This window comes from Anomaloglossus baeobatrachus, chromosome 6 (genome assembly GCF_048569485.1).
Source record: "Anomaloglossus baeobatrachus isolate aAnoBae1 chromosome 6, aAnoBae1.hap1, whole genome shotgun sequence".
In the NCBI taxonomy this organism is placed as follows: domain Eukaryota; kingdom Metazoa; phylum Chordata; class Amphibia; order Anura; family Aromobatidae; genus Anomaloglossus; species Anomaloglossus baeobatrachus.
Window position 1 is genome coordinate 540,170,860 of NC_134358.1, and position 21,360 is coordinate 540,192,219.

At 49.5% G+C, this 21,360-nt stretch overlaps 2 protein-coding genes across 7 annotated transcripts in view; one reads left to right on the forward strand and one right to left on the reverse strand.

Moving 5' to 3' along the window:
- The window catches only part of CLDN12 (claudin 12), a 16,487-nt gene extending 1,141 nt beyond the window's left edge, over positions 1 to 15,346 (forward strand). Inside the window, exon 2 of the mRNA XM_075315608.1 lies at positions 13,535 to 15,346. Within this exon, the coding sequence (XP_075171723.1) occupies positions 13,559 to 14,296 (738 nt within the window). The 5' untranslated portion in view covers positions 13,535 to 13,558 and the 3' untranslated portion in view covers positions 14,297 to 15,346. The remainder of the gene's footprint in view (positions 1 to 13,534) is intronic.
- The window catches only part of ADAM22 (ADAM metallopeptidase domain 22), a 331,085-nt gene that overhangs the window by 136,900 nt on the left and 172,825 nt on the right, over positions 1 to 21,360 (reverse strand). The gene's annotated exons all lie outside the window — the stretch shown is intronic.

Here is a 21,360-nt window from a genome sequence, read left to right on the forward strand (position 1 = left end):
CAGCGCCACCAGAGAAGCAGTGGTGCTGTTATGGGCTCTGGAAAAAACCATTACCGGTAAGTAATTTTGATTTTTCCCTTCCCCCATGACAGCACCACTGCTTCTCTAGTGGTGCTGTCAAGGGCTCTGGAAAAAACCATTACCGGTAAGTAATTTTGATTTTTTCCCTTCCCCCATGACAGCACCACTGCTTCTCTAGTGGTGCTGTTATGGGCTCTGGAAAAAAACATTACCGGTAAGTAATTTTGATTTTTACTCACACAATTAAGTAGCAAGTCCAGAGGTGTGAGTGGTAGACCCCTATATAAGGGAGACCAGCATCCCCTTCTGCCAGGGTGCACTATCCATATAGCAAGGTGGATCTTGATATGCTGTCATTTTGGCAGACATACAATCCATTTTCAAGTTGGGGATGACGAGGTGAATGTCCCATCAGATTGCAATGCCTTCAGTACTTAAAGGGAAACGGTCACCAGGTTTTTGCCACCTAATCTGAGAGCAGCATAATATAGGGGCAGAGATCCTGATTCCAGTAATGTGTCACTTACTGGGCTGCTTAGGCCGGTTTCACACATCTGGCGCACGCCAGTACAGTGCATACAGTGGCAGTGTGACAAGCTCAGCTGTCATGTGACCGGAGCATGTGACCCGGAAGTTACAGCGCTGCCACTGTATACACTGTACTGGCGTGCGCCGGAACTTGCGAAAAGCCGGATGTGTGAAACCGGCCTTAGTGTAGTTTTTAATCATTGTTTAATCATCAGTAGATTATCATTAGAGGACTACTTGGCCTGCTGCAGGTAGTCCAGCATATTCATGAGCTCTGTATAACTGCAGCAGAGAAAACATTGATTTTATCAAAATAACAGCAAACAGCTCAGTAAGTGACACATCGCTGGAATCAGGGTCTCTGGCTCTACATTATGCTGCTCTCAGATGAGGAAGCAAAAACCTGGTGACAGATTCCCTTTAAGGTGGGCGAAACGTACTGTGTAATCCCTGAGGAAATGGGTTTATTTCATGTATTTTCTTTACCCCACATCACTGAATTGGACCCTGAAATTCTCTGGGGAAATCTCGGCCTCATATTACTCTTTGTGCCAGTAAATAAGCCATTGTGTGGGGCTGTCAGTGGGTTCTTCCACAGTTTGACAAGCAGATGAACTGTCATGTGCTGCTGCCAAAGCTCTCCAACCTCTTTGGTATCATTTGCAGCTTCCCTCCTGGCAGCTTTTCAGACGCATTAGTTCTCGCTGCCAGTTCCTGAATCTTTGGCTTGTCGAGTCCTGGCACGAGAAGATCTACAAAGAAAAATACTGTATACAGAACCGGCTCGTAATGAGGATGCTGGTGCTGAATTTGTTTACTGGATTAATGGACTCGTGAACTGTGACCGCTAGCAAGTAGGCTTCTATTGTGTTAAAACACGTTCTAAAAGTATTATAGTAAATTTAAAGGGAACCTGCCACTTTCCATTAATGTCTTTATTTTTTAACCCGATGTAAAAGCCGCTGTTCTCCTGAATCCGGTGATGTTTTTATTTTCTTCCTGCCTCCTCACTGTTCCTGAGATACGGCCCTCTCTTCCTTGTATGTAAAACTAGTCCTGAGGGCGCATGATCCTCAGTAAGATGCCAAGGACCACGCCTACTTGGCTAACAAGACTAGATTTATATACAGGGAACAGAGGCCCATATCTCAGAAATGGAAAGGCGCAGAAACAAAAGAAAAACAACGCCGGATTCAGGAGAACAGAGACATTTACACAAGGTAAAAAAAAAATTACATGTCTTTAGGAGAGAAGGTCCCTTCCATAAGAGTTATCAATTAAAGCCATAGACATACAGGATATTGATTAGTATAAGGATATGTAAGGGGTCCACCACCTGCAGCACTCCTATAGAGCTACAACTCCTACCATGACCTGATAGCTGCGGGCATAGGGGGTCAGAGGCTTTCACTTGTTATTTGCCATCCAGTAATAATAGATCACTGTTCTCCGTCCAAAACTGCAAAACATCATGGCTAACAGGACAGTTTGAGGGTTTAGTATCACCGCAGCTGGAGTTAACCCAGTGTAAAAAGCAATGCTGGAACATGTACTTTTGGGGGGGGGGGGGGGGGGGGGGGGTTGTTTTTTTTTTTTCTCCACTTGTGTATAAAATCAGAGAAGTACAGGGGTACAGCATGAACCCCATGAATCTCAATGGAAGCCTTCTGCAGGCTCAGTACAAAATGTAGCTAAAATGAGAAAGTGAGTGTGATGTATGAAGGCCTCGGATCAGGGGAAGGGACAAGTCACAGCCTGTGACAGGAGAGATCATCTAATAAATGCGTCTGACTCAGAGGATTGCTCGTTCCCAGATATCCATTCTGTTCACTGACCGACTGCCAGATGGCTCTGAACGCAAAGGAGACGTGAAAAATGGATGGGTGACAGATATGTAGTACGTGGGCCGCCCTACACCCCGGCGGGGGGGGCCGCCCTACACCCCGGCGGGGGGGGCCGCCCTACACCCCGGCGGGGGGGGCCGCCCTACACCCCGGCGGGGGGGCCGCCCTACACCCCGGCGGGGGGGGCCGCCCTACACCCCGGCGGGGGGGCCGCCCTACACCCCGGCGGGGGGGGCCGCCCTACACCCCGGCGGGGGGGCCGCCCTACACCCCGGCGGGGGGGGCCGCCCTACACCCCGGCGGGGGGGCCGCCCTACACCCCGGCGGGGGGGGCCGCCCTACACCCCGGCGGGGGGGGCCGCCCTACACCCCGGCGGGGGGGGCCGCCCTACACCCCGGCGGGGGGCCGCCCTACACCCCGGCGGGGGGCCGCCCTACACCCCGGCGGGGGGCCGCCCTACACCCCGGCCGGGGGCCGCCCTACACCCCGGCCGGGGGGCCGCCCTACACCCCGGCCGGGGGCCGCCCTACACCCCGGCCGGGGGCCGCCCTACACCCCGGCCGGGGGCCGCCCTACACCCCGGCCGGGGGCCGCCCTACACCCCGGCCGGGGGCCGCCCTACACCCCGGCCGGGGGCCCGCCCTACACCCCGGCCGGGGGCCGCCCTACACCCCGGCCGGGGGCCGCCCTACACCCCGGCCGGGGGCCGCCCTACACCCCGGCCGGGGGCCGCCCTACACCCCGGCCGGGGGCCGCCCTACACCCCCGGCCGGGGGCCGCCCTACACCCCGGCCGGGGGCCGCCCTACACCCCGGCCGGGGGCCGCCCTACACCCCGGCCGGGGGCCGCCCTACACCCCGGCCGGGGGCCGCCCTACACCCCGGCCGGGGGGCCACATACTATATCCATGCACAATCCCCAGAAAATTAAAAATAAATAAAAAAAATAGAGATCTGGTCCATACAGAAGTCATCGCCCCGTATATAATCACTATTACCAAATTGTGAAAATACAATATGAGGATTTGTCTTATTATAAGCTTCCTCTACCTGGTCCTTTCTATAACAATCTGCAAAAAAAAAATATGCGGGGGAAAGCGACTGTAGAACATACTCTGCAGATCAGCCGGGAGGCCTGACACGCTGCGAGGTAGAAAGCATTCACAAATTACCAGGCGTTTCAGTGTGTGTGGGTGGGAAGTGCAGCAATTGTGCTCTTCTCAGTCCTTGACACATGGGGAACGCCCCCACATTTTGCTTTTTTTTTTTTCTGAAGGTTAAATCCGCTCTGCATTGACCCTTTTGTCTATGTGCAAGAAGTTTGCAAAAACCAATGTAGTGTCTACTGTTAATAAAGATCCCCGCAGCAGAGGCACGGGGTTCACTGCGCCTCATGGCAACACTGGCTCAGTGAAAAAGGGGCTTTGTAGCCGTTTGCAACTATTTTGCATTTGCAGAACAAGACAGTTCTCTGGATCCTTCTGCATGTCCTCATTAGCTCTAATAGGAGGAGGGGTATTGTAGATCAGATTTCTTTGTCGCTCTATTGGGAGACCCAGACAATTGGGTGTATAGCTACTGCCTCCGGAGGCCACACAAAGTATTACACTTAAAAGTGTAAGGCCCCTCCCCTTCTGCCTATACACCCCCCGTGGGATCACGGGCTCCTCAGTTTTCATGCTTTGTGCGAAGGAGGTCAGACATCCACGCATAGCTCCACTGTTTAGTCAGCAGCAGCTGCTGACTATGTCGGATGGAAGAAAAGAGGACCCATAACAGGGCCCCCAGCATGCTCCCTTCTCACCCCACTTTTGTCGGCGGTGTTTAAGGTTGAGGTACCCATTGCGGGTACGGAGGCTGGAGCCCACATGCTGCTTTCCTTCCCCATCCCCTTAGGGCTCTGGGTGAAGTGGGATCTTATCGGTCTCCAGGCACTGAGGCCGTGCTCCATCCACAGCCCCTGGGAATCTGCTGGACATGGAGCTGAGTATCCTCAGGGACATGGCCCTGCTACGCTGAGGTACTCTGTGTCCCCATGAAGGGGACCGCGCACAGACACACGGCAGCACTGCTGGGTGTGTTAGTGCGCCAGGGATGGCGGCGCTGCCCGCACTGGTGCCATCGCACACTACAGCGTGCTGGGTGTGTTAGAGGATTGAGGGACTGCCGCGCTAACCGCCGCTGCCATTTTTATCTCAGGCGCGGCTGGGACTTGTGGTGCGCCGGGGACTTCCGCGCCGACCAGGGCTTATATGCCGGGCCGCGCTTATCACTCTAGTCCCCGGCTTTTGCGGCCTACTCTCACTTCGTTACCGCCCACTGGCCTGCCAGTCAGGGTAAGGGCGTGACGCTGCACAGCACGGCAGCGCTGAGAGATGGAGCATGCTTTGCATACTCCACCCCTCTCACTGTACACAGTGTGAAACCGGATTCCCGCACTTTCTGGGGCACGCCCACGGCCTCCTCCTCTACACAGGACGCCGGCAGCCATTCATGTCAGTTTTTTCTGTGACTGAGAAAAGAGACAAGTTTGGGAAGACCCTGGCAGGGATTCTGGTGGTCACACAACCGCTGTGAGCGGGCGGTAAGCAGCACCTGTGGTGCTGACCCCACTAGTGCCGAAATGCACATATAGATATATGCTTGTACGCTATACATTGCACTGTTCGGTCGCACTTTTGTATTTTGGCTATATACCCTCCTTGATCGGGGGAGATAACAGCATATCGTCTGTGAAAAACAAGGGTGCAGAAGCACAGGTTTTTCTATGCAGCCTGTACAGAATGTACGGCTATACTGCCGGCAGGTTCCACGGACCCCAATTGTATGCAATGCACGGCCCTTGTGGAACTTACTCAGCCGGAGTCTCTGCTAATGGTCCAGGTGATGGGGACGGAGTTTGCAGTATTTACTTCAGACTTTGAGACTATGGCTAACATACTAGAAGCCTTGCAGTCCAGACCGGTCCCTCAGACCATGGGCTCTGTTGATTCATTGCCCCTGGTCCCCCCCCCCCCCCCAGTTGGTACAACAAGGTGCTCCTGGAGTGTCTCAGGGATCCCAGGGTGAGGGGTCTGACTCGGACCGCAGTCCCAGACCCCCTAAGCGACCTCGCTGGGAGCATCCCTCGACGTCACCGCATCATTCAGGGTCTCAGCATGGGGACTCTCTCTATGATAAGGCGGAGGTATCTGATCAGGATTCTGATCCTGAGAACGTTCTCTACCTGGATACACCTGATTGTGACACCGTGGTGAACGATCTTACGGCGTCCATAAATCATATGTTGGTTATTTCTCCCTCAGCTCCTACGCCTGAGGAGTCAGCTTCTCAGCAGGAGAAGTTCCGTTTCAGGTTCCCCAAGCGTACATGGAGTACGCTTTCTGGATCACTCTGACTTCAGGGAGGCAGTCCAGAACCACCAGGCTTGTCCAGATATCGTTTTTTCCAAACGCCTTAAGGATACACGTTATCTCTTCCCTTTTGACGTTGTCAAGGGCTGGGTTCAGTGTTCCAATGTGGACCTCCTATCTCCAGCGGCTAAATCCTTAGTTGCAGTGGAAGATATGGCTTCACTCAAAGATGCCACTGACAGACAGATGGAGCTCTGGTTGAAATCCATCTATGAAGCTATTGCCGTGTCTTTGCTCCAGCTTTCGCAGCCGTCTGGGCGCTCCGAGCGGTCTCAGCGGCTCAAGCGCAAATTGAGGCAGTCACACGTATGTCTGCGTCGCAGGCTGCGTCCTTAACGTCTCAAACGTCAGCGTTTGCGTCATACGCCATTAATGCTGTCCTGGACTCGGCGAGCCGGAAGGCGGTTGCGTCCGACAATTCAGTGGTAATACGCAGAGCCTTGTGGCTACGGGAATGGAAGGCAGATTCTGCTTCCAAAAAAGTGCCTAACCAGTTTGCCATTCTCTGGCGACCGCTTGTTTGGTGAGCGACTGGATGAAATCATCAAACAATCCAAGGGAAAGGATACATCCTTTCCTCAGGCTACACCGACATACCCCAACAGAGGAGGGGACAGTCGAGGTTCGGTCCTTGCGGGGCGCAGGCAGGTCCAATTCTCCTCGTCCAAAAGGCCTCAGAAGGATCAGAGGAACTCCGACGCGTAGCGGTCTAAATCACGCCCTAAAAAGACCGCCGGAGGCGCCGCTACCAAGGCGGCTTCCTCATGACTTACGGCCTCCTCACACCGCATCCTCGGTCGGTGGCAGGCTCTCCCGCTTTTGCGACACCTGGCTGCCACAAGTAAAAGACCGTTGGGTGAGAGACATTTTGTCTCACGGTTACAGGATAGAGTTCAGCTCTCGTCCTCCGACTCGATTCTTCAGAACATCTCCGCCTCCCGAGCGAGCCGAGGCTCTTCTGCAGGCGGTGGGCATTCTGAAGGCAGAAGGAGTGGTGGTCCCGGTTCCTCTTCAGCAACAGGGTCACGGTTTCTACTCCAACCTGTTTGTGGTTCCAAAGAAGGACAGGTCCTTCTGTCCTGTTTTGGACCTAAAACTGCTCAACAAACACGTAAGGACCAGGCGGTTCCGGATGGAATCCCTCCGCTCCGTCATCGCCTCAATGTCCCAAGGAGATTTCCTAGCATCGATCGATATCAGGATGCTTATCTCCACGTACCAATTGCTCCTGAGCATCAGCGCTTCTTGCGCTTCGCCATAGGAGACGAACACCTTCAGTTCGCGCCACTGCCGTTCGGCCTGGCGACAGCCCCAAGGGTTTTCACCAAGGTCATGGCTACAGTAGTTGCGGTACTCCACTCTCAGGGTCACTCAGTGATACCCTACTTAGACGATCTGCTGGTCAAGGCACCCTCTCAAGAGGCATGCCAACACAGCCTCAACGTTACTCTGGAGATTCTACAGAGTTTCAGGTGGATCATCAATTTTCCAAAGTCAAATCTGACACCGGTCCAATCGCTGACATATCTTGGCATGGAGTTTCTTACTCTTCCAGCGATAGTGAAGCTTCTGCTGGACAAACAGCGTTCACTACAGACAGGGGTACAATCACTCCTTCAAGGTCGGTCACACCCCTTGAGGCGCCTCATGCACTTCCTGGGGAAGATGGTGGCAGCAATGGAAGCAGTCCCTTTCGCGCAGTTTCACCTGCGTCCTCTTCAATGGGACATCCTACGCAAGTGGGACAGGAGGCCGACGTCCCTAGACAGGAACGTCTCCCTCTCTCAAGCAACCAAAGCTTCCCTTCGGTGGTGGCTTCTTCCCACCTCATTATCGAAAGGGAAATCCTTCCTACCCCCATCCTGGGCGGTGGTCACGACGGACGCGAGTCTGTCAGGGTGGGGAGCGATCTTTCTCCACCACAGGGCTCAGGGTACGTGGACTCAGCAAGAGTCCTCACTTCAGATCAATGTTCTGGAGATCAGGGCAGTGTATCTTGCCCTAAAAGCGTTCCAGCAGTGGCTGGAAGGCAGGCAGATCCGAATTCAGTCGGACAACTCCACAGCGGTGGCATACATCAACCACCAAGGTGGGACACGCAGTCGGCAAGCCTTCCAGGAAGTCCGGCGGATTCTGCTGTGGGTGGAAGCCACAGCATCCACCATATCCGCAGTTCACATCCCGGGCGTAGAAAACTGGGAAGCAGACTTTCTCAGTCGCCAGGGCATGGATGCAGGGGAATGGTCCCTTCACCCGGACGTGTTTCAGGAGATCTGTTGCCGCTGGGGGATGCCGGACGTCGACCTAATGGCGTCTCAGCATAACAACAAGGTCCCGGCATTCATGGCGCGGTCTCACGATCACAGAGCTCTGGCGGCAGACACCTTCGTTCAGGATTGGTCGCAGTTTCAACTCCCTTATGCGTTCCCACCTCTGGCACTGTTGCCCAGAGTGTTACGCAAGATCAGGTCCGACTGATCTTGGTGGTACCCGTGGTACCCGGATCTGTGGCATCTCACGGTAGGCCAACCGGGGGAACTATCAGACCGACCAGACTTGCTGTCTCAAGGGTCGTTTTTTCCTTCTGAATTCTGCGACCCTCAACCTGACTGTGTGGCCATTGAGTCCTGGATCCTAGCATCTGCAGGGTTATCTCAAGGGGTCATTACCACTATGAGACAGGCCAGAAAACACACATCTGCCAAGATCTACCACAGAACGTGGAAGATATTCTTATCTTGGTCCTCTGCTCAGGGAGTTTCTCCCTGGCCAATTGCCTTGCCTACTTTCTTTCCTTCCTGCAATTCGGTTGGAAAAAGGTTTGTCGCTCGGTTCCCTTAAGGGACAAATCTCAGCGCTCTCTGTATTTTTTTCAGAAGCGCCTAGCAAGACTACCTCAGGTACGCACGTTCCTGCAGGGGGTTTGCCGCTTAGTCCTTCCTTACAAACGACTGTTAGAACCCTGTGATTTGAACAGGGTGCTGATGGTTCTGCAGAAACCACCATTCGAGCCTATGAGGGATTTTTCTCTCTCACGCCTTTCGCAGAAAGTGGTTTTCCTAGGGGCAGTCACTTCACTTCGGAGAGTGTCTGTCGGGGCAGCATTGTCGTGCAAAGTCCCCTTCCCGGTGTCTCACCAGGTCAAGGGGTTCTGCGTCCGGTTCCGGAATTTCTCCCTAAGGTGGAATCCCCCCTTTCATCTCAATCAGGGTATCCGTACCCTCTGTTTGTCTTCATCCAGTTCACCAATGTGAAAAGGATTTGCACTTGATTAGATCTGGTGAGAGCACTCAGACTCTTCATCGATCGTACGGCGTCCCTGCGCCGCTCGGAAGCACTCTTGTCCTTGTCGCTAGCCAGCATAAAGGGTTGCAGGCTTCCAAATCAAGACTGGCTCGGTGGTTCAAGGAACCAATTCTCTAGCTTATCGTGCTGCTGGGCCTACGGTTCCCTCAGGGCTGAAGGTCCATTCTACCAGAGCGGTGGATGCGTCCTGGGCTTGAGGCACCAGGCTACGGCTCAGCTTGTGTGTCAGGCGGCTACCTGGTCCAGCCTCCACACTTTCACGAAACACTGTCAGGTGCATACCTATGCTTCGGCGGATGCCAGCCTAGGCAGACGAGTCCTTCAGGCGGCGGTTGCCCACCTGTAGAAAGGGGCCGTTTTACGGCTCTATTACGAGGTATTACTTTACCCACCCAGGGATTGCTTTTGGACATCCCAATTGTCTGGGTCTCCCAATAGAGCGAAAAAGAAGGGAATTTTGTTTACTTACCGTAAATTCCTTTTCTTCTAGCTCTAATTGGGAGACCCAGCACCCGCCCCTGTTTTTTTGTATACACATGTTGTTCATGTTGAATGGTTTCAGTTCTCCGATATTCCTTCGGATTGAATTTGCTTAAACCAGTTTATTGGCTTTCCTCCTTCTTGCTTTTGCACTAAAACTGAGGAGCCCGTGATCCCACGGGGGGTGTATAGGCAGAAGGGGAGGGGCCTTACACTTTTAAGTGTAATACTTTGTGTGGCCTCCGGAGGCAGTAGCTATACACCCAATTGTCTGGGTCTCCCAATTAGAGCTAGAAGAAAAGGAATTTACGGTAAGTAAACAAAATTCCCTTCTTTCAGGAACAGATTCTTGAGAACACTTTACTTAACGTAGTTTTCCCCGTGTGGTTTAAGGGAAGCGGTCAGCACGTTGTTACATGTGTTATGGCTTTGAAGGCGCCTGGATCCCAATAAAGATACATTTTTTCTTTTAGAGATGGGATGTGCCAGTCATGAGAAATGTAGCATAGAAGACATATGCAAATCTGTCTGGAGGTGCACTGGGGGCGTGGCAATGCACTTGGAGGAAGCAGTCTAAGTGCATTAACGCTCCCCCTGTGCACTGTCAGCGTGATTTGCATATATCTTCTACGCTTTGTTTCTCACGACTAGCACATCTTTTTTTTTTTTTATTAGTTTTATTGAGGGATAAATATACAGCCATACTACCACCTCCATATGTAACAACGTGCTGCTGACAGGTTCCCAATAGAATAGATCTATTAGGGGAAATGGGTGACCTTGGAGGAATTTAGGAGGGGAAGGTGCTGAGCCTGATATATTGGTTTCTATCATTTGATTATAATTTTTATTTCCAACTATTGTAAATACTGCCAGGACTCAAAGTTTGCTACCCACACACGGTGACGGACATATTTTCTTGTATGCAGGGAAAAGTCAAGCACTATATGGTATAGGTAGCAGGACTCTCAGGCTTTCTCTATGAGAGGGCGGAGGAAGCAGGACTCACAGGCTTTCTCTGAGTGGGCGGAGGAAGCAGGACTCACAGGCTTTCTCTATGAGAGGGTGGAGGAAGCAGGACTCACAGGCTTTCTCTGAGTGGGCGGGGGAAGCAGGGCTCACAGGCTTTCTCTATGAGAGGGCGGAGGAAGCAGGACTCACGGGCTTTCTCTATGAGAGGGTGGAGGAAGCAGGACTCACAGGCTCTCTCTGAGTGGGCGGGGGAAGCAGGACTCACACAGGCTCTCTCTATGAGAGGGTGGAGGAAGCAGGGCTCACAGGCTTTCTCTATGAGTGGGTGGAGGAAGCAGGACTCACACAGGCTTTCTCTATGAGTGGGCGGGGGAAGCAGGACTCACACAGGCTTTCTCTATGAGTGGGCGGGGGAAGCAGGACTCACACAGGCTTTCTCTATGAGAGGGTGGAGGAAGCAGGGCTCGCAGGCTTTCTCTATGAGTGGGCGGAGGAAGCAGGACTCGCAGGCTTTCGTTATGAGTGGGAGGAGGAAGCAGGACTCACAGGCTTTCTCTGAGTGGGCGGAGGAAGCAGGACTCACAGGCTTTCTCCATGAGAGGGTGGAGGAAGCAGGACTCGCAGGCTTTCTCTATGAGAGGGTGGAGGAAGCAGGGCTCACAGGCTTTCTCTATGAGTGGGCGGAGGAAGCAGGACTCACAGGCTTTCGTTATGAGTGGGCGGAGGAAGCAGGACTCACACAGGCTTTCTCTATGAGAGGGTGGAGGAAGCAGGACTCACACAGGCTTTCTCTGAGTGGGCGGGGGAAGCAGGACTCACACAGGCTTTCTCTATGAGAGGGCGGAGGACGCAGGACTCACAGGCTTTCTCTATGAGTGGGTGGAGGAAGCAGGACTCACACAGGCTTTCTCCATGAGAAGGTGGAGGAAGCAGGACTCGCAGGCTTTCTCTATGAGTGGGCGGAGGAAGCAGGACTCGCAGGCTTTCGTTATGAGTGGGCGGAGGAAGCAGGACTCGCAGGCTTTCTCTGAGTGGGCGGGGGAAGCAGGACTCGCAGGCTTTCTCTGAGTGGGCGGGGAAGCAGGACTCGCAGGCTTTCTCTGAGTGGGCGGGGGAAGCAGGACTCGCAGGCTTTCTCTGAGTGGGCGGGGGAAGCAGGACTCGCAGCCTTTCTCTGAGTGGGCGGGGGAAGCAGGACTCGCAGGCTTTTTCATTTGGTGGGAGGGGGGGAAGCAGGACTCACAGGCTTAACCCTAACAACAATTTACATAAACAATAAAATTAAATAATAGAAACCTCTAAATCCTGATGGTTCTATTGTAAAAGATCTGTCCACTACATACATATTAATGGTCATTCCTTAGAATAGGTCATCGTATTTGCAGCACCAGTGGTAAGTAATGTATGAAGATGAAACAGAACAGCTCTGTATAAGTTGTGTCGCGGCCATTCTGGGCACTGCTGCTCCGCTCCTGTTCACTGTAGTAGTAGCGCCTGGTAATGGCCGTTACACGGTGCACAGCACTCTCCTTATCCAGTTCCATACTCTCCTTTTACTTGAGATGAGTGAATTGAATTGCAGACCTGTTGTCCATTGGCCGTGTCCAGCGTTCATGGCCGCAGGACAGGAGCCCTCCCAGCATCCCGCCAGCTTTTCCAACCAGTAGGTCCGGCATGGTGTCATACGTGCGTCGCAGCGCAGTGATGATGTCACGCTGGGTCTATATATCCGAGGAGCTATTGGGGATGCGAGCAGATAGGAGAATCGCAGGCGCTCGTCCGTTGGACTAGGGTCTTGTAACTCGGATTCATTTATTTGAACGGTCTAATATTAATGACCTATCCCAGGGGTTGGTCATTAATATATAAGTAGTGGACAACCCCATAAGGTTAATTTTTTTTTAAGTAGCTTTGCATGTAATGCATTACTGCTGACTACGGCTAATGGTGTCCACCTCTCCGGCACGCCAGATACTGCAGATCAGTACAAAAGTCACATTACTGGAAACAATAGGATAAAAAAACACTATATAAAGACGTTACTCAATATATTACTTGCATAAATGGTCATACTTTGACAGGCCAGTATCTTAGATTTGTCATTTCCATTTGCTTTGATATTAGAGCACACCTCCACCCGAAGGCCTCGTTTCCACTTGCGCATAGCTTCTGATGTGAGAGCATAGGAAGTGATATGATAATGACCCTCTGCTGTGAGGGTCATGTGACTGTGATCCCATCTTGTGATCAGTTCACAGCTGCAGAGGAGAGGGTGGTAGCACTTTCTCCCTATCTCCTCTGCTGGGTGGCTTTGCGTATATCACACTGCAGTCGGATGACATGCGAGTGCAGTCAGACGTTTCACACGCCCCCATAGACTTGTATGGGGGTGCGTGAGCCGAGACTCACTACCAAACGCAGCATGCTGCGATTCATTCCGCATGTCGCTATGGCATGAGAAATCAATGGCAGATGGACACTGTCCCATAGTTTTACACTAGAGTGAGAGCAATCCGATGTTTTATCGTCCGTGCAAAACGCAAGTGGAACTGAACCCTAATGCTGAAAATACGGTTTAGTCCACTCTCTACCATTATATACACAGGGGGGCAAAAAAGCTGCATTTCTGCAATGAGATCCGCAGCGGATTCTGCTTCTATGGATTTCGATACATAGGAATCGCAACGTATAGTCAACCTAAACCTATACATTTCATGGTTAGAATATGACTCTTTCCGGGGTCCGGTGTGTAATGAGGCCGCTTTGCAATATTTGGAATTGTCTGATCATTTATGTTTCTGTTGCTATACAGTAGGATGCATGCTCATGCTGCAGACTTGTTTCAGGAAAACGCAAACTGCAGGAGAAAAATTAGACATTTAGAGGGCTATGTAAAGGTGGGGAAAATTGAAATACCGTACATGTGAAATTTTAGGGGTTTTATTAGTTTATTCTTTTTATTCTTTATAGGTTCCTGAAGAGGTGAGGAGAAGAATGGGCTGTCAGGAGGTGCACGCGGTCACGCTGCTGGCGTTTGTCTGTGGCACGGCGTCCATCGCGGGTCTATTTACTGCCACCCTGCTGCCCCAATGGAGGCAGATGAAACTCTACACCTACAATAGACATGAAAAAAACTTGACGGTCAGCATCGGCATGTGGGTGAAGTGCACCCGTCAGGAGTGGTCGCGGGAGTGCCTGATGTATGACGGCGAGTGGTACGCCAGCGTCGACCAGTTGGACATTCGCGTCCTCCAGTTTGCCCTTCCATTCAGCATTCTGACGGCCGGCTCGGCCCTAATCCTGTGCCTGACTGGTATCTGTAACACCACCTTTAGCCCCAACGTGCCAAACCTAAAAATCGCCAGGTGCGTCGTCAACAGCTCCGGCTGCCATCTTGTGGCTGGCTTGCTCTACATCCTGGCGGGTAGCATTAGTCTGACGCCATCCATATGGTCGATATTTTACAACGATGTATTGAACAGGAAATACGGGCCATATTTTACCTACGACATTGCCGTCTTTGTTGCTATAGGCGGGTCCGGGGGGATGTATTTCACGGCCCTGTTACTGTTTATCTGGTACTGTGCCTGCAAGTCCCTTCCATCGCCATTCTGGCAGCCGCTTTATTCCCATGCCCCCAGCATGCATAGCTACGTCCCCCCTTCCTACTCCTCACGCTCCCGGATGTCCGCCATTGAAATAGACATCCCTGTGGTCTCGCACACTGCGTAGATGCATCCCATCATGTGAACGTTTCATTTTTCATCATACCTTGTTGCATATTGGTGGTTTTATTCTGCTGATCAATATTGTCAATTTTAGTTTTGTTACTTATTTTATAATTTTTGTATTTGTTTTTTTTTTTTTTTTATACATATTTTTTTTTTGTAATTTGCTCCTTTCTTGACAGTTGTATTAATGTTTTAAGCCACCGCATTATAATTTCGCCTCTGCGTTGAAATTTATATATATATATATATATATATATATATATGTTAGTGATGTTTTTGGATTTTTTTGCATAATGGGGAACATACTACATATAGTTTTATATAGTTGCGATATTAATATTTTTGAAAAGTTGCGTAATGTCGCTGAATAGGTCTCTGCAGATTCACATTAAGCCATGGAGGATTTAACGCAAAATAGGACCCAACGTGGTCCATTCACTTCTACCCATTCTCCAGCATCACGGTATATGGACCAAACGAGTGCCTAAACACCGATGAATGTTTTTGTTTTTTTTATTTTTTTAATAAAGGGGTGCCTCATATTTTTTTTTTATGTTTCTATTGCAAGCCTTTTAGTCTCCTTAGGTTATTTCTCGCGCCGGCCATACGAAAGTCCAAATAATTCTTTGATCGGTATTTGTAAATGACATAACCCAAGTACACCCAACGGCAAACAGCAGAAACCTAAAAAAAAACCCTCATGGTTACGTCTCACTACTTTGTACAACACCTTTTAAGGGTATGTTCACATGGTATTGTTGTTGTGTTTTGTTTTTTTTGCTGTTCTCTTCTTGTTTCTTTTTGTTTTTTGCATGTTTTATTTTTCCTGTTTTTTTTTTCTTTTTTGTTGTTTTTGGGTTTTTTTGCATTTGTTTTTGTTTGCTTTTTCTTGTTTTTTTTCCCTTCGTTTTTTTCTCTCTTTCTTTACTTGTTTTCTTCTTTCCTTTTTATTTTTTTGCTTTTTTTGCTGTTTTTTTTTTTTTCCCCCTTTTTCTGTTTGCTTGTTTTTTATTCTTGTATTTTTGTTTTTCTTTTTGCTGGTTTTTCTTTTTTTTTTTTTTTGCAATGTTTGTTTTTGTTTTTCCTTTCCCGCAGGAAAAACACTGCGTATGTTGCATACATTTATTTTGTATCTTCTTCATTCTTGTGCATTCAGGTAAATGGCTAAAAAAAAATATGCAGTGAAACAACTGAAAGAATTGACCTGCACAAAACCAACGCCGCTCACATGCATCACGTGAATGAGATTTTAGAAATTTCTTCTATTTTGCTGTTGGTACTGTAAAACGCTTTATTTTTTTTTTCCAGCACCCATGACTGCACCCTTACATCATGGTGCTGTCATGGGTTTAGAAAAAACACATTACCGGTAAGTAATTACGTATTTTTCCAGCACCCATGACGGCACCAAGATATAAGGGTGTCGTCATGGGTTCTGAAAAAACACATTACTGGTAAGTAATTACGTCTTTTTCCACCAGCACCCATGACGGCACCACGATGTAAGGGTGTCGTCATGGGTTCAGATAAAACACATTACCGGTAAGTAATTACGTTTTTTTTTTTTTTTTTTTTTTGTTGTTTTCTCCCTCCCATGTGAACAAACCCTGTAAATGGTTCAATAAATGACAGAGAAAAAAAAAATTACCCAAATCTGCTATATTCAAAATCCATAGGAGATAAATACGTGGTACATGATAAAAAAGTCTATATTTTTACAGAATATTTTGAATATATTGAGAAAGCGTAGATTTCTTTAAAATGAAGATCCAGAAGGAAGGTAACAGAAATATTTTTGCTTCTTTTTCCCCGTCTTTTACCTTTCCCGTGCAGTAGTATAGGAAACCGAAAAGTATATGGTTAATTATGTTTTTTGTTTTCTACCCAATCACAGCTCAGTTCTAATTTTCTAAACACTTTTAGAACTGTGCCGGGAATATTTGGTGGCTTCCGTTGTATTAAGAGCTCAGATGTTCCATGATGAACACCGAGCGACATAGTCCATCGGTGCTCGGTTAAGGGCTCAATGCAGACTAATGAGCATTAATGCAACATTTGGCGCCAGCACAATTTACACATTGTCAGCAGCACATCTTCTATTTACATACGGAAATGCGCTGCCGACAACTAATTATTTAGGCTACTTAAAGGGATTGTTCTCTACTAGGACAGCCCCTTCTGGTTCCATGTTTCTTCCCAGGTAAAATAGAGTACTCGTCTCCCGTTCCGGCGCCCTTCCAGCTGTGCCACAGTTCGCATATCCAGGGCTTACGTGAGGTTGTAATGTCACTCGAGCCCCGCATCCAATCAGCCCGATTTCTGTGTCACCGCCTTTGGACCAAACCATCAACAGGAAGTGAGTACAGCGGCTGCGCTCACTTCCTGCTAATTCAACTTCTTTGGTCCAAAGGCGGCGAGACAGAAACCGGGCTGATTGGATGCGGGGCCCGCGTGACGTCACATCCCCACATGTGCCCCAGTGTTGCGATCCCGGATATCGCTGGAAGGTCGCCGGTACAGGAGGTGAGTATAGTCAATTATTTCACTTGGGAGAAATGTGGACTCAGAAGAGGTTGTCTTAGTAGTGGACAAGCTGGATTGGGCAGGTTGCCAAGTTGCTCATGATTCATATATTCCTCTGCGTTAAAAATGTACCAAATATATGTACCTTGGTAACTTCGGCTCAGTCTTGTTACAGGATAGCTACTTCCAATAGGTGGCGCTAGAAATATCAGAGCTAACGTGCATGCCTTGAATTCTTGTACTGTATCTTTGTGGAGTGTGACATGCCAGTATGAGGAGGCTTATAAGCCATGCAATGCTCCTCTGGGAAATTTAAATATGCAAATTGCCTCTTCAGCGAGGAAGAGGACTTGAATTCTAGTGCCACATATTGGAAGTAGCAATCCTGAAAGTCAATATCAGTCCGTTAATAAGTCTTGAATATGACTTAGGATAAAAGCCAAACCAGAATCTCACCTGAGTCCCAATCTTAGCCTCTCGCCCAGCCATATCAGATCTCATACGTTGTACTGATGAGGAGCTATACCCCGAAACATTGTGTCTGCAAGTTTGAGATTCTGGTTTGGCTTTTTTCCTAAGTGATATGGAAAGTCTCATTATATGGTCGATATTGACTTTTAGGTTTGCTGCCCCCAATAGGTGGTTCAAGTCCTCTTCCTCGCTAAGAGGCAATTTGCATATTGAATTCTTGTGGAATGTGCAGCCCCCTCCGGCCGTGCTCTTAGGAGAACAGACATCACCCTATTCCTTTTTTTTTTAGCCTTCCCTATAGCACGGTGTGAATAGTTTTGCAACGTGCTACAAGAAAGTAAAAAAAAAATTTTTCCACCAGAACGCAAAAAAAAGAAATTGTAACAAGCATACAAAGCAACGATAACGTGTTTCCTTGTTAATCGATGCCTGAAAGATTTTTACTGTAATCTCTATGCAGTCTATAGGTTTTGGTATTTTAGCTGCTGGTGTTAAGTGCTTGATTTTGTTATGTTCTCTCACTGTTTACATGCCGGTCATGTCGAGTAGTGTGTATTTTTATCAAATGGTGAAATAAAATTATGAATGACTGGTCTCAATGTTTTCTGACGTCTTGGATTTTTTTGACCAATGATATTCTAACTAGTGATGAGCGGGCACTACCATGCTCGGGTGCTCAGTACCCGTAACTAGTGATGAGCGAGCACTACCATGCTCGGGTGCTCAGTACCCGTAACTAGTGATGAGCGGGCACTACCATGCTCAGGTGCTCAGTACTCGTAACTAGTGATGAGCGGGCACTACCATGCTCGGGTGCTCAGTACTCGTAACTAGTGATGAGCGGACACTACCATGCTCAGGTGCTCAGTACTCGTAACTAGTGATCAGCAGACACTACCATGCTCAGGTGCTCAGTACTCGTAACTAGTGATGAGCGGGCACTACCATGCTCGGGTGCTCAGTACCCGTAACTAGTGATGAGCGGGCACTACCATGCTCGGGTACTCGTAACTAGTGATGAGCGGGCACTACCATGCTCGGGTGCTCGTAACTAGTGATGAGTGGGCACTACCATGCTCAGGTGCTCAGTACTCGTAACTAGTGATGAGCGAGCACTACCATGTCCGGGTGCTTAGTACTAGTAACGAATGAGGATCGGACTCTACTATACTCGGGTGCTCGGTAGTCATAACTAGTGATGAGCGGGCACTACCATGCTCGGGTGCTCAGTACTGGTAACTAGTGATGAGCGGGCACTACCATGCTCGGGTGCTCAGTACTGGTAACTAGTGATGATCGGGCACTACTGTACTTGGTACTCGTAACTAGTGATGAGCGAGCACTACCATGCATGGATGCTCGGTACTCTTAACGAGCAGTTGGACGCTCGGACGGGCATGACTCAAGTACTGAGTAGAATGGAAGTCCATGGGGAACCTCGAGCATTTTTACGGAAACTAGTCCAGAAAACTGCTTGAGTCCCCCACTGGCTTCCATTATAATTGGGTACTCACATCACGCCTATCCGTGCATCCAACTTCTTGTTACGAGAACCGAGCACCCAAACGTGGTAGTGCTCGTTGATCACTTTAACCCTATGCCACCATGTGATGTACATAGACATCACACATTAGGGGTATGGAGTAGGCTCAGAAGCTGTTATCCAGTGGTATTTGCCTCTAACGGCAGCAACCAAAGCCTCTCCGATCACCGCTGCCTAACTCCTTTATATTCCACTGTCAGTAAAACAGCGGCATGTATGGCTCACAATGTAAGTGGCACGTCGATTCGGGCTACCATCAACAAATGATCATAGGATATGATCGCAGGTTGCTGATGAATTGCCATGGAAGCTGAAGGCCCACATTGCTTGGATTGGAGCTTCAAGTCTTTCAAAGTATATACTTAGGGGCACTTTGCACAGTACGACATCGCAAGCCGATGCTGCGATGCCGAGCGCGATAGTCCCCGCCCCCGTCGCACATGCGATTATCATTGTGATAGCTGCCGTAGCGAACATTATCGCTACGGCAGCTTCACATGCACTTACCTGCCCTGCGACGTCGCTCTGGCCGGTGACCCGCCTCCTTATTAAGGGGGCGGGTCGTGCGGCGTCAGAGCGACGTCACACGGCAGGCGGCCAATAGAAGCGGAGGGGCGGAGATGAGCAGGACGTAAACATCCCGCCCAACTCTTTCCTTCCGCATAGCCGGCGTCAGCCGCAGGACGCAGGTAGGAGATGTTCCTCACTCCTGCGGTTTCTCACACAGCGATGTGCGCTGCCGCAGGAACGAGGAACAACATCGTAACATCGGTCATTTCCAAATTATGGAAATGTCGTACCCTACACCGATGATACGATTACGACGATTTTGCGCTCGTTAATCGTATCAAAAAGGCTTTACACACTACAATATCGCCTGCGACGCCGGATGTGCGTCACTTTCAATTTGACCCCACCGACATCGCAATCGCGATGTCGTAGTGTGCAAAGTGCCCCTTTAATTTTTTTTTTTTAAGAATGTTAAAAATAGGTTTAGATCATCCCCTTTTTCTAGTTGACACACAAAGAAATAGAAAAACAATTTACATATTTGGTATCGCCGTGCTTGTAGAGATACTGTAAAAAAAATACAGTTATTTTACCCACACTGAATCCATAAAGCAAAGGGGAAAAAAAAAACAACAAATCAACAGGTTTGCCATTTTCAATTGCTGCACCTCAGCCTAGAACAGGGGTCTCAAACTCGGCTGGGTGTATGGGCCGCACAGAGGAAAAAAAATAATTTGGGGGGCCGCATTCTTTCCAGGACAAAGTGACATTTTTTTGGTACCATATATAATGATTTATGTGAGATGATTGTATTCCCGGCGCGAGAGCGCAGCACCAGCAACACATTCATCTGACAAAGTGCAGACAGTGGCTGCGGCCCCAGCACCTTCCGCGATAGTGACCAGGGGCCTGGGGGCCGCACGAACTACCCTGAGGGGCCGCGTGTTTGAGACCCCTAGCCTAGAATAATCTGTACATCGTCTGTGTCCGAAAATGGTGCCAATAACATCAGCTTCCAATGCAAAAAAAAAGCCTTCCCAAAGCTCCATTGAAGGGAAAAAAAAAGTTACAAGTGACACAAACTAACATTTTAATAAATTTCATTTTTTTTTCTCTTTAAATGGAACCTGTCATCAGATTTTGTCCTTCGAAACTGAAACTAGCACCTTAAGCAGCGCCTGTGCTGCATTCTGTGAAGCTGGACGTTGCCCCCCCCCCCCACCCAGTCGACCCCAAAAATACCTTTATAAAATCTCCGCCCTGTATGTAAATTGTCCAGTCAGGACCAATTAGTGTCCTAATCTGCACCTGCTCTCCCTCCTCCTGTGCCGACTGGCGTGGAAGATACCTCGGACGCCATCCATGTAGGCGGGCAAAATTTCCATATTCCCAGCTCGCGCAGGCGCACTTAACTGTCTTGTTGCGGGCAGAGCCGAAAACATAGGTGCGCCTACGCGAATCGGAGTGTTCTTTGCGCAGATGTGAGATTTTGACCAGCGATGTGGATTATGTCACCCGTCTCCTCTGCATTGCTGAACAGAATCTTGCACCAGTGCAGAGAACTCGCCAGTTTGCGCAGGCGCGCGCCTATGTTTTTGGCTCTGCCGAGCAAAGTGTGCCTGCGCGAGCCGGGAATATGGAGATTTTGCCAGACTACATGGATGGTGTCTGAGGCTTTATCCACATCAATCGGCTCAGGAGGAGGGTGAAAGGAGGAACAGGAGGCTCAGATTAGCACACCCATCAGACTGGACAATTTATATACAGCATGAACAATTTTATAAAGTTATTTGTGGGATCTACAGGGGGGTCAGGGGGTAACGTGCACCTTCATAGAATGCAGCACAGGGTCTGCTTAACGTGCTAGTTTTAGTTGAGAAGGCAAAAATCTGGTGACAGGATCCCTTTAAGAGGTAGAAAAAACCTTTTACAGGTTTGGTTTAACATAATCAGCATCCGCTGTAAGTGGTTTATCATTTTATCCTTTGTACTATATACTATACCACTTCAGTGTTCTG